Source organism: Eleginops maclovinus, chromosome 7 (assembly GCF_036324505.1).
Source record: "Eleginops maclovinus isolate JMC-PN-2008 ecotype Puerto Natales chromosome 7, JC_Emac_rtc_rv5, whole genome shotgun sequence".
Lineage (NCBI taxonomy): Eukaryota > Metazoa > Chordata > Actinopteri > Perciformes > Eleginopidae > Eleginops > Eleginops maclovinus.
In genome coordinates this window covers 12281413-12293571 of record NC_086355.1, presented here as the reverse complement: position 1 = coordinate 12293571, position 12159 = coordinate 12281413, and the positions used below count along the sequence as shown (strand labels likewise).

At 41.8% G+C, this 12159-nt stretch overlaps 2 protein-coding genes across 2 annotated transcripts in view; one reads left to right on the top strand and one right to left on the bottom strand.

The window, feature by feature from the left end:
• The window catches only part of pfkla (phosphofructokinase, liver a), a 14211-nt gene extending 13369 nt beyond the window's left edge, over positions 1–842 (bottom strand). Inside the window, exon 1 of the mRNA XM_063887764.1 lies at positions 71–842. Coding sequence (XP_063743834.1) covers positions 71–155 — 85 coding nt within the window. The 5' untranslated portion in view covers positions 156–842. The remainder of the gene's footprint in view (positions 1–70) is intronic.
• On the top strand, positions 413–12159 carry rpgra (retinitis pigmentosa GTPase regulator a). Its single transcript, XM_063887760.1, has 13 exons — positions 413–1271; positions 1549–1674; positions 1764–1856; positions 2376–2438; positions 2804–2962; positions 3052–3201; positions 3298–3456; positions 4243–4398; positions 4519–4643; positions 4795–4998; positions 5505–6012; positions 6135–6226; positions 8034–12159. The coding sequence occupies exons 1-13, from the start codon at positions 1241–1243 to the stop codon at positions 11901–11903; spliced, it is 5736 nt and encodes a 1911-aa protein (XP_063743830.1). The 5' UTR covers positions 413–1240; the 3' UTR covers positions 11904–12159.

Here is a 12159-nt window from a genome sequence, read left to right as displayed (position 1 = left end):
TAAAGAATGGCTGAACAAAATAACCGTTACATATATTTGTAAACATGTTTAAAAGTAGAGCTAAAGTCACCTTGTGCATCTCCACCGCTGGTCAACACTGCCATGGCTCGACCAGCTCCCGTCATCTTCAGCTTCTCCAGGTCAATGGAGTTCATTTTGATCCCTCAGTTTACAACAGTGAACCGGGAGAAAAACTAAGAAATATCCGTAATCTAGCAAAATAAAGTGGTTCTTAAAGTGACGTTCAGGTCATCCAGGTGTCGTTTCCTTGTTAGCAGTAAACTAAACGCCATGGACTGTATATGTAAGCGCACGTCAGATACACCAGGGTGTGACTCCGCCCTGCAGTATGGGCGTTAGTTTATCATCCCATGTCCTGCAGAGTAGTGCCTGCTCACCGGAGTTGTATGCAGCTTGGAGCGTCCACAACGTTAAGCAAAAACTTCCACAAACAATCGTGATTTCAAAAGGCAAATTACTGTTTTAAACGATATGCGTAGCGATTTTAGAAATATATCATACCAAGAGAACCCCCAAACGGATTGAGAAGTATCTACATGTGTAGGGCTGTTGAAGCGCACCGGAAAGACGCTCTGCTACCACGTTTTCTGAGGAAAATGTGCAGTTCATAAAAAGAAACGCAAACATGCGGTCCAGCTTTTGAGTGTGCGATCAAAAGCGCTACGGCTGCGTCCTTATCTTGAAAGTATTTGAACTTTTAGGAAGAAGCAGCGATCACCGCTTGTCATGTGACGAGGAACAACCAATGACAGCCGGCACATATCCTTGCTTCCGTAAACATCAATCTTTGGCAATACGTTACCCATAGCTTCCACTTTATACAAGATGTGGGCGCCACAATTCAGATGTTTTTTCTGGAAAAGAGAAGCAAATCGTTGTCCTGGCAGGCAGGCAGACACACACACACACACACACACACACACACACACACACACACACACACACACACACACACACACACACACAAATCACCACAAAGACAGACGGGTGGTGGGTAACAATCAAGGAATTTGCTTTTATATCGATAGTGTTAAAAAAAAAAAAGAAGTTTTAATCATTGTATTAAATTATGTATCGGTGTCCTGTGAACTAGCTTCACCATTTTAGCCATTGGGCAGGCTGCTCCTGATCCCCGCCCCTCTCTGACGTATCCTGATCCACCTGTCAGTCGGCACAGAGCCGCACGGTGCAGGTGGGGAAGTGAGAGGGATGCTCTGAGATGACCGGACAGGACGATGTTGACATACCCGGTGAGATACCTACCTTCTACACATGATATTAACCTGCATATCAAGTATTCTTCTTCACGACGGGAACTCACCTGCCCTTTCTGCTCAGGATGACAAATGGTTGACCTGTACTATTTCTGTCAGGCTGCTACTTAAATAGCTTGAGAATTGACAGCAGGTTAGGACTTAGCTGGGGTTAAGGTGTAGAAGAGTCAGGCAATGTTGCCAATAGGTCCTTCAGAGTGTCTATTGTTCCTATCAATGGCAGTTTAGAAAGGAATCTTACATTTGTCTTCAGAAAAAGGAGCCATCTTTACATTTGGAAAGAGCAGTTTTGCTGACAACGTGCCTAGTACATTCTGGTTGAAGAAGGACCTGCCTGTGCACATATCCTGTGGCTGGGAGCACACTGCTGTAACCACAGGCACATACAACCTTTATTTTACTTATTCATATTTACTATGTGTAGTGGGTTTTCTGTATAGCCTGATTGAACAATTCTTATTCCTGCAGAAAATGGCAGGCTGCTCATGTTTGGTGGTAATACTTGGGGCCAACTGGGGATTGGATTTAAGCCTGCTACAGGCAAACCTGCCACTGTGAAAGGTGAATTACTTTATAATGAAACTGTGAATGTTGATTATGCTATCATTGTACTTTATGCTATTTGTCAACTCTTTAAAAATGTCAGGGAAACAGTGAAAAAGCCCAACTGAAATGTTTAAATCACTATTATGTTGTTTGTATTTGTATGTTAAAAACAACTTTACTTTTTTAATGCATGACTTTTATTGCTCAAGAGTATTTCTACAATGTGGTCTTGCTACTTTTGCTTGAATAAAATACCTGAGTTCTTCTTTGAGCTTATTATTCTGACCAACATGCCAAAAGCCAAAGATATCCACTTTTTGATCACAGAAGAAGAGACATTTGTCACAGTTGGAGCTGGAAGCTGGAACAAGAGAATTACTCATACAAATTAATAGATAATCAAACTATTTGCTAATGAATGGATTTAAATCGACTAATCTATTAATCAATTTCTTGTCTTAGCATCTCATTTAAATATAAACAGAGGAGCATTCTATGTAGTATTTCAATAAAATTGTACTATTTTCCTTTCAGCCTTAAAGTCTGAGAAGGTGAAGCTTGTTGCTTGTGGGAGGGATCACACAATCGTCTCCACATGTAAGATGATGTTTAAACAATATCAGAATGTTTCCTTGAAGTGTGAGTTTGGATCTTTTGAGATGGGGTTGAATTAAGATCTACAGTGTATAAGTTCCCTGTCAAAAATGAAAGCAAGTTAAGTTTAAAAAATGTTTTAAACACTGTATATAGTACACTTTAATCTATGTTGTAGGTGGGCCTTCTTTTAATTTTTCCCTTCTACAGCCATATGTTGCTTTGTTTCTGTGTTATTACTACTGTCTGTTTCTCCAGACTCAGGGCTTGTAATATATTGGCTGCATAGATTCCTCCTGCTACCCCTCTTCAAAACATCAAATGTGTCCCTTTGAACGTGTTTTCAGTTTTGGTTATTTTATTTTTAGGGCAGGGAAGTGTGTACAGTGCTGGCAGAAACCAAGAGGGGCAGCTCGGTTTGGGCCACTGCGACAACACTTCATCCTTTCTCCTACTGCAGCCCTTCTGTTGCTACGCACCAATCACACAGCTTTCTGCAGGATGCAATACCTCAGCTGCCTTAACAGGTTCAGACAGTGACTAATAATAATGTTAGAGGTGTTTCCGTAGCAAAATGTACTCATAATAGTGTGCCTCACTGTGTTTGTGTTGCTAGAGGACGGGAGGCTGTTCATGTGGGGAGACAATTCGCAGGGTCAGATTGGTCTGGGGGACGAGGGTTTTTCGGCAGAACCAAGAGAGGTGGGTGTCGGTGAGGCGGTGATCTGGGTCTCCTGTGGGTACCACCACTCAGCATTTGTCACAGGTACAGCACAGTCCTACCAAACACAGCACAAGAAACCACTAACTCAGATTGAGTGTCTGTTCAACCAACAATATTGTGTTTGCCTTGTTGTTCTAGCGGAAGGAGATCTCTTCACATTTGGTGAGAGCGCAAATGGAAGGCTTGGTCTCCAGGGGGAGCAGCTGGCCAATCACAGAGTCCCTCAGAGGGTGCAAGGGATTCTGGGTAATGTCACTCAGGTTTCTTGTGGAGGCGAGCACACCGTGGCACTCACAGGTAGAAGAACAGATCAGAGGCATTTCTACTGACACCTTTCTCTATGACACTCTTGACTGTTGTATTATTAGATATATTGTAATACAAATTCAAATATTTCCCAGCTTAACCGGTTAATTGTTGGTGGAAGATGTATTAAGATCCTTTACTTAGCTGCATTTAGTAATGTTAAGTTTTATTTGAGTAAAACTTAATTATCAGTTAAATGTAACTCAAGTACCAAAAGTACATCAAGTACTCCTTATGCATACTGTCCATTTTATACATTTGTATTACAATATAGTATGTATTAACATGTAAGCAGCACTTTAATGTCAGCGACTCAAGGTGGAGCTGATACTATTTTATTTTTAAATTGTTCACAAAAAGTGAACAATTCTTTAGATGTATTCAAACCTCCAGTATAGTCTAATTAGATACGTTCAGCCAACATGAATTACCGGTAATTAGCTTCAACAATATTTAAGAAAATGGTGTACATATCATGGAAAAACCAGATAAATATTAGCTGCATTACTTTCAAGAAAAATGTCCACTTATTCTAGATTCTAGTTGACTTCTATTAAAACTAGCTTGAATTACTTCTCACAGCAATGGGTTTGGAATTTTTTCAACTATGCAAACCACTTAATGACTCAAGGGATCAAACAAATGCTGTGAGGTAAACCTAATTGTTTTTCTCTTTGAAATGTAAATGAAAGTTATCAGTAAATGTACATCCCTTCCACCCCTGTGGTTTATATACAGTAAGTGGGTTGTTTGATTGGTTGTGTGTTGCTTTGACAGAGGAAAACGTATACACGTTTGGCCGAGGTCAGTATGGTCAGCTGGGCCACGGGACATTTCTGTTTGAAGTTGATTTGCCAAAACCACTGGAGCAATTTTCTAACAGCAGCATCAAAAATGTCGCCTGTGGAGAAAGCCACACTGCTGTGATCACAAGTAAGGAAACTCTGAAGCTCATTCTGCTAATTATGATACAGCCTGGTAACGTTTCATCATTGAAATGTAAAGCAATTGAATGAAAATGTATCTTAATGCATTTGCCCTCCTCCTCCAAAGACAGCGGGCTTCTCTACACGTTTGGTAATTGTCGGCATGGGAAACTGGGATTAGGGGAGGAGAACTTAATCAACCACTTCAGCCCGGCCCTCTGCACACGTTTCCTAAAGAACAAAGTTCTATTAGTAAGTCAATATTGAGCAACATCTCAGGATGGTCATGTCATCTTTAGCACATTTCTGTTGGCCCTTAAGCGAAACACTAAACCCCATATTGAGAGGACATGCACAACACATGCGATAAACTATCCTGAGTCATGTGTGTTCTTTGGTTTAGGTGTCCTGCGGTGGAAACCACATGCTGGTAATTGCTGCACCCAGACCACCAGAGAGTCAAGTGTTGCCAGAGGAGAATGTGAAAATCACAGATACCTTTTTGGAGCTAAATTACCGAGAAACCCTGCTGCTCGACACTTTGATCGATCCTAATTTAATCGTCCCACTCTCAGCAATCTCTGCTCGAGCCCGCCACAGACAAAAAGTGAGAACCTACCCCTTGATACTTATTTCTAGACAAAATCAAGTTCACTCACTTTTTTTTAAACACCTATAAACTAAAAGTGGGATTGTTGTGATAGTAGATTGTGCATGCAGGACACTGTTGAATCCCTTTTTGGTGGGGATTGAGTCAGCACCATCAGACCTGTAGCAAACCTAGATATGTGATATAATAAATAAATCATTCTAAACAATAAAACAGTTTTGCTATTACAATTAACTTCACTACTATAACCTATTTAATAATGAAATGGGTATGATTTAGCATTCTATGTGGTATTAAGAGGTCTTTAAAAAGTTACAGTAGAAAGTTTGTTATCTCAGCTTTAGATAATTGTAATCACACTCTAGCTGCAGTAGATGGCAGTGTTACACTAAGATGTAGCTCTGCCGCAGTGCCGCTTACTAAGTGGTTGGGGGAGCTCCATAGATGTGGTTCAAATCTTTAACTCACTGATGTTTTTGGCTGTTTTTCCTCTCCTCTTTCAGGGAATCTCTGAGGAGATGTTTCACAACCTCCCACGTCTAAATTCTGGTTTCCTCAACACCTCCTGGCAAACATCCAGAAATATTCCAACTCCCAAAACGCTCTCAAAGGACTTTACTACCCCTACATCATCCCCTAAACCACAATCAGAAGTGACAATAAGCCCCCCACTCTCCCCTAGATCTCCAGTGATCTCATCTAAACCATCCAGCCCACATTCTCAGTCATCAAACACCTCTCAGAATAAATCCTCTGCTTCCTCGAGTTCTACATCCAAAGAGTTGCCTTCTCCTATACTATCACCAGAGTATTTAAATAAACATAACACATCAATATCTCCTAACAGTACACCAGAAAAAGGTCTTTATAAAGAGGCAACCACTAAAAAAGCCTTAATTGAAGAATCTCCTTTAGCACCTAATGAGCCCTGCAGCCCCACCAGACCGTCCAGTGATGTTTCCAATCAACCTCTCAGTGAGGAAGAAGAGCATCCTGCCTCGCAATCAACAGGTAATTATAAGCTATACTTTTAACAAATGTCTGTTTAAGCCAGCGCTTAGCTGAGTTTGAGTGTGTAAGATACTCTAGTATGCAACTGTTTATTAACCAAGTCTCTGTCTGTTGTTTTTCAGAGGGAGAAACTATGCAGAGGCAAATGACCATAGAAGATGTGGAGGAGAATCTGTCCGAGAAAAGATCTCACTCTGACTTTTTGCCAAAAAGGGTGAGAAAAGTTTGGTTTGACTTTGATAGAGAGTAAAGGAATACTATATAATCTCCACAAAGTCATTACTGTAGAGTCAGTTGAACGTTTTTTTTTCCTCTTCAAGCTTCTTGGTTGTGGTCTAGATTATGTGCACTCCAGGGCAGGAAGCAGCAATGTTGAACACTCACGGACTTTTCCAGGAAATGTGCATAGCTCAGCACATGTTGTGTGTGTGTGTGGGGGACATTTTCCATTTGGTATTATGCTGAGTTGAAATATGGGACTGAATTCAGATTTGGTTACTTAATTTTTTTACATTAATTTACTTTTTTTCCCCCAAGAATATGTGTAACAAATCTCCTCAAAGCAGATTCAGAGATTAGGATTGCGTCTGCCAATACGCATATGTGTTTAGGTTCCAGATTCAAAGCTACAGATACCCATACACACTCGCTCACACATGCACACACACGATGCATTGAGAAAGTTGGCAGGAATCTTGCCACATCATATCAGTTTTTCCACAGCCAGAGATGAAGCAAGCTTTGAAAGAGTCTCCAGCGTTGTTGTGTATTACAGAGTAACACACAGCGCTCAGTAAACCACTCCTGTCCAGCTGTAATGATAAGTGTGTGTGCATGTGCATTCATGAGCAGTGGTGGAAGGAGAGTTCAGGGCCTTTACTTAAGTAAAACTATGAACTCAAATACTTCATTATGAGTGTAAGGCATGCATTCAAAATCAGATGCAAGTTTTATCAGTAAAATGTACTCAATTTGTAAAGCAGTTTGGAATTAAAAGGCTTATTTGATTATGTTTTATTTAATGTAAATTGAGATACAAACACTTTTTTCTGTAAACAAGTGACTAAAGTTGTTCTTGCAAAAGTTTAAAGTTAATTGGCAAAAAAGGCATTTTAGCTTTTATAAATGAGACTTTAAGGACTAGGTTGTGCGCACTGCAATATGCAACATTTACAAACTGTTCACATGTCTTAAAAGTAAAGAGGTGAAATAGTCTACTCACTAGTGAAGTGAGTAGACTATTTCACTTCAAAATGTAGAAGTATGTTAATAAGTTATAAGTAAAGTCCCTCAATATTGCACTACATTACCTTAGTAAATGTTCTTTCTGCTCTCTCATGAGTGGGCTATGTGACAGAGAGGACTATCTCTAATGCCACAAGTTATTGAAGAGGCATTTTAAAGTCTGCTGTGACGTTGAAGTCATGTCTATTTGTACATCACACCCCACTGACCCAAGAAAACCACAGTCTGTTTTTATCCAGTTCCTATGGAAGAATAAGGATTCCTCTCATCTTCTTTCAATCATCACCATGGTTTCCTTTACCTCCTACCACATATGTATTTACACCTGCTAACAGATTTCTTGGTGAGTCATCAACATAATTAGTTATGACTATTCTGCAAAGAAAACCAATCATTTTCCATGTGCTTTAACCAAAAATCAGATTTAAATAATTATGTAAGTCATTATTTATGTAATTATTTCAGAAGATTCAAACAAATTCCAAACACAAATACTGCTTTGGTCTCCAAAATAAATCTTAAAGTCTTCTCTGCTTCAGTTATTGAAGTGAGTCTTTGAACTCGCAAACTAGATCGGACATGCTTTTGGCAGTAAAAGACAAGTAACATAAAATGCCAAAACTACACATGCTGACATGTTGATTGCAGGTCTGCTGCTGCGTGCCTAAAGCTTTCCATTTTTATAACGCAGTATCATCGGTCATAGGACCTTTTCTGTCAGCATTATTTATTTTCACATCTGACTGAATCCCTCTTTTCTTTTTGATTTATTATAGGACTTGAAGATCGGCAGGCCTCTTATAGGAACTATGGAAGAGGCAGAGTTGTTTGCCAAACAGTTCAATGTGGAGGAAGAACACCATTTTCCTGAGGCTTCAGCCACAGAGCTCCTGAAGGGCTCTTTAAACAAAGAAGTGACTCCGACGAAGAGTTTAAAAAACACTCCCAAAAAAGTTGTATCTAAAGGCAAAGAGAACATCACCAAGCAGTCCATTAAAATTAAAAGTCATGAAGCTCAAAATCAATCTTCCCATTTTAAATCAAAATTAGCAGCACCCAGGAGTCCAAAAATTCCACTATCTGCCCAAAAGACATTGACTGAAGCACCCCAGAGACTGACTAAAAGGAAGGCAAATGACGGAAAAAATAGGAATGGGAAAGAAAGTATAACAAACAAAGAGGATATAAAAGAAGATGTGGTTAATTTAACAGAGGGAAAGGACATCACTAGCATTTCTATCCAAAGTGAAAGTTTGTTGTCCCTAAAAAAACATGAAGAAATCCAGAGAGAAACAACTGAAGTGAAACCTTTTGAAGAAGAGATGCAACAGGAAACAAGGCGAGTCAAAACGACTCCATCAAAAGATTTGGTCAAGGTTAAATCTGTCCTTGGAAAAGGTCAAAACAAAGGACTTGGTTTAAAATCACTTCCAGGGAAAATTCAAAGTAAAAGTGCAAGAAGTAGTCCCGTTAAAAGCAAAGGAAAGGTAGTGAAAGATGAGTTGAACACAGGTAAAAAAATGAATAGTACATCTGCAGGTAGGCAGAAGATACCTGAAGGTGACAGCGCTAAGGTAAAAGACAAAAAGATAGCAAAAGAATCTCAAATAAAGACAAAACCAGGAGGAGATGACATCAGAGTGAGAGGTGCTGACTCTGAAGGTAATAAGAAGGCAAAGCCCAGTAGTAAGCAGATTGAATCATCCAGCCCGCTGTTATCACAGCAGGACTCAGCTACTGAAGTGCTATGTAACCCTATTTCCCCACAAAGCACTCAGAGAACAGAGGTGGTTTCCGTATCTGGAGCCAAATCCCGGCATGGCCCTGAACCTGCTGATGGGGATCTGCTTGTTTCTGGAACACACAGAGAGGTCACTCAGAGCCCCACTGAAGAAAAGCCAAAGTGGGGGGAGATCATTAGTACCGCAGCTTCTCTTCTTCCTGCTGTTGGAATAGCAGGTGCAGCTATGGGGGTCCTTAGTGAGGCAGGGACAAGAGTACAGGGTTTCCAGTCTAACTCTACACCACCCAAATCACCCAGCCGAGCCAAGCAATTCACAAAGCAGAGTGCCGTTATGCAACCTTCCTTTTCCACGACAATGTCACGTTCTTCTTCAAATCCACAAGAAGAAAGCCCACAGAAAGATGTTCAGGTCAGGAAGAATGAAGCTCAAAAAGAAGAAAGTACACTACAGGGGGTGGTGAAAAGTGACGGAGAAGACGTTTCACAAACTGAGGGCAATAACAGTGGTGCAGAAGTGGAAACTTTCCAGCAAGTACATGAAGAAGATGAGGAAACCTACAAGGATCATGCAAACGAAGACGGTGTACATGAGGAAAAAAATGAAGATGAAGATAGTGGAAGTGATGTGGAAAACAAAAAAGTAGAGGAGGAGGAGGGTAAACAAAGCGAGAGTGTTTCTATAGAGAATGAGGAAGAACAAGATAATAAAACTGCAGAGGAAGATGGGGAGGATACAGGCTGCAGCATCGAGGAAGAGGATGAAGGAAGTGAGAAAAGTCAGGTCCAAGAGGAGGAGGAGGAGGAGGAAGAAAGCAGTGAGGATGCAGATGGAGAAGGTAGTGACTTTGAGGAAAGTGTGGCATCAGAGGAGGTGGAGGGAAGTGAAAGTGAAGAGTCCAGGAGCAGCGAGAGCAAGGAGGAAGAGCCCAGAGGTGACACTTCCGAGTCTGCCTCGGAAGAAGAAGACAATGAGGTTGACGAAGACGAAGAGGAAGAGGAAGAAAGTGAGGAACAAAAAGATTCCAACGAAAGTGAGGATGATGAGAAAGACTCTGAAGAAGGTCAGGAAACAGGTAAGAGTGAAGAAGAGGAGAGTGAAAAGCAGGATGATGCCAGTGGTGAGGAGGAAGAGGAAAATGAGGAAGAGCAAGATGAAAAGAGTGATGGAAAGGATGAGGTTACAGAGGAGAAGGAAGATGACGACAGCGAGGAAGAGGAGGAAAAGGGTAGTGACTCTGAGGGAAGTGAGGAAGTTACAGAACAGGAGGATGAGGGTAAAGAGGAGGAAGAAGAGAGTAAGGATGAGGTCACAGAGGATCAGGAAGAAGAGGGTGAAGAGGAGGAAGAACAAGAGAGTAAAAATGAGGTCACAGAGGATCAGGAAGAAGAGGAGGAAAAACAAGAGAGTAAAGAGGAGGTTGCAGAGGAGGAAGAAGAGGGTGAGGAGGCGGAAGAAGAAGAAGAACAGAGTAAGGGGGAGGTTACAGAGGATCAGGAAGAAGAGGAGGAAGACGAGAGTAAGGATGAGGTCACAGATGATCAGGAAGAAGAGGGTGAGGAGGAGGAAGAAGAAGAGAGTAAGGGGGAGGTTACAGAGGACGATGAAGAAGAGGAGGAAGAAGAGAGTAAAGAAGAGGGTGAGGAAGAGGAGAAAGAAGAGAGTAAGGAGGAGGTTTCAGGGGATGAGGAAGAAGAGGGTGAAGAGGAGGAAGAAGACAGTAAAGAGGAGGAAGAAGAGGAGGAAGAAGACAGTAAAGAGGAGGAAGAAGAGGGGGAAGAGGAGGGGGAAGAGGGTGAGGAGGAGGAAGAAAACAGTAAAGAGGAGGAAGAAGAGGGTGAAGAGGAGGGTGAAAAGGAGGAAGAAGACAGCAAAGAGGAGGAAGAAGATGGTGAAGGGGAGGAAGAAGAGCGCAAAGAGGAGGTTACAGAGGAAGAAGAGGGTGAGGAGGAGGAAGAAGAAAGTAAAGAGGAGGAGGAGGAGGAAGGAGAGAGTAAAGAGGAGGTTACAGAGGATGAAGAAGAGGGGGAAGAGGAGGAAGAAAACAGTAAAGAGGAGGAAGAAGAGGGTGAAGAGGAGGGTGAAAAGGAGGAAGAAGACAGTAAAGAGGAGGAAGAAGAGAGTGAAGAGGAAGGAGAAGAGAGTAAAGAGGAGGGGGAAGAGGAGGAAGAAGACAGCAAAGAGGAGGAAGAAGATGGTGAAGGGGAGGAAGAAGAGAGCAAAGAGGAGGTTACAGAGGAAGAAGAGGGTGAGGAGGAGGAAGAAGAAAGTAAGGAGGATGAGGAAGAGGATGAGGAAGAGGAGGGTGAAGAGGAGGAAGAAGAGAGTAAAGAGGAGGAGGAGGAGGAAGAAGAGAGTAAAGAGGAGGTTACAGAGGATGAAGAAGAGGTGGAGGAGGAGGAAGAGGAGGAGGAGGAGGAGGAAGAAGAAAGTAAGGAGGAGGTTTCAGAGGAAAAGGAAGAAGAGAGTGATGAGGAAGAAGAAGAGAGTAAGGAGGAGGATACAGAGGAGAAGGAAGATGACGACAGCGAGGAAGAGGAGGAAGGGGGTGAGGAAGAGGATGAGAGAGATAGTGAGGGAAATGAGGATGAGGAGAGTGAGGAAGAAGCTAACGAAGAAAGTGAGGAAGATGAGGAGAGTATGGAAAAAGGAAAGGGTTCTAATGTCAAACATAGTGAAAATCCCACTAGCAAGGAGGACGAGGAAGAAATAGATGAGGAGGAGGAAGAAGAAGAAGAAGAAGAGGAAGAAGAAGAGGAAGAAGAGGAGGAGAAACAAGTCAAAGCATCAACAACAAAGAGCAAACAGAAGCTGCCTCCTGACAGGAAAGACAAACAACAGATAGAAACTCCCAAACCAGCTCCGAGGAGGAGGAAGATGAGCGCTGCAGGGGAGAAGAAGTGAGATGACTCAGCAGGTACAGACTGATGTTCAGCCTCAGCCCTCGACCTGCAGGGAAGTCATCTCACCGTGTTTAACGAAGAGGACACAGACATCTTTGTCGTATTACTGGTATTGTCAACACATCCCATTAAAAGACAAAAACCAGCAATGCATCACTTTATCATTTACCGACTGTCTGCGATCATTTTTCCTTTTTGACAACGAAGAATAAGTTGAAATTGTTGCTGGTTCATAAACGTGTGTGTGTGTGTGTGTG

Coding starts and splice junctions, on each gene's coding strand:
- rpgra (XM_063887760.1), top strand. CDS start 1,241: ATGACCGGACAGGACGATGTTGACATACCCG. Junction 3,202..3,297: donor CCACTCAGCATTTGTCACAG/GTACAGCACAGT, acceptor TTGTTGTTCTAG/CGGAAGGAGATCTCTTCACA. Junction 4,644..4,794: donor TAAAGAACAAAGTTCTATTA/GTAAGTCAATAT, acceptor TCTTTGGTTTAG/GTGTCCTGCGGTGGAAACCA.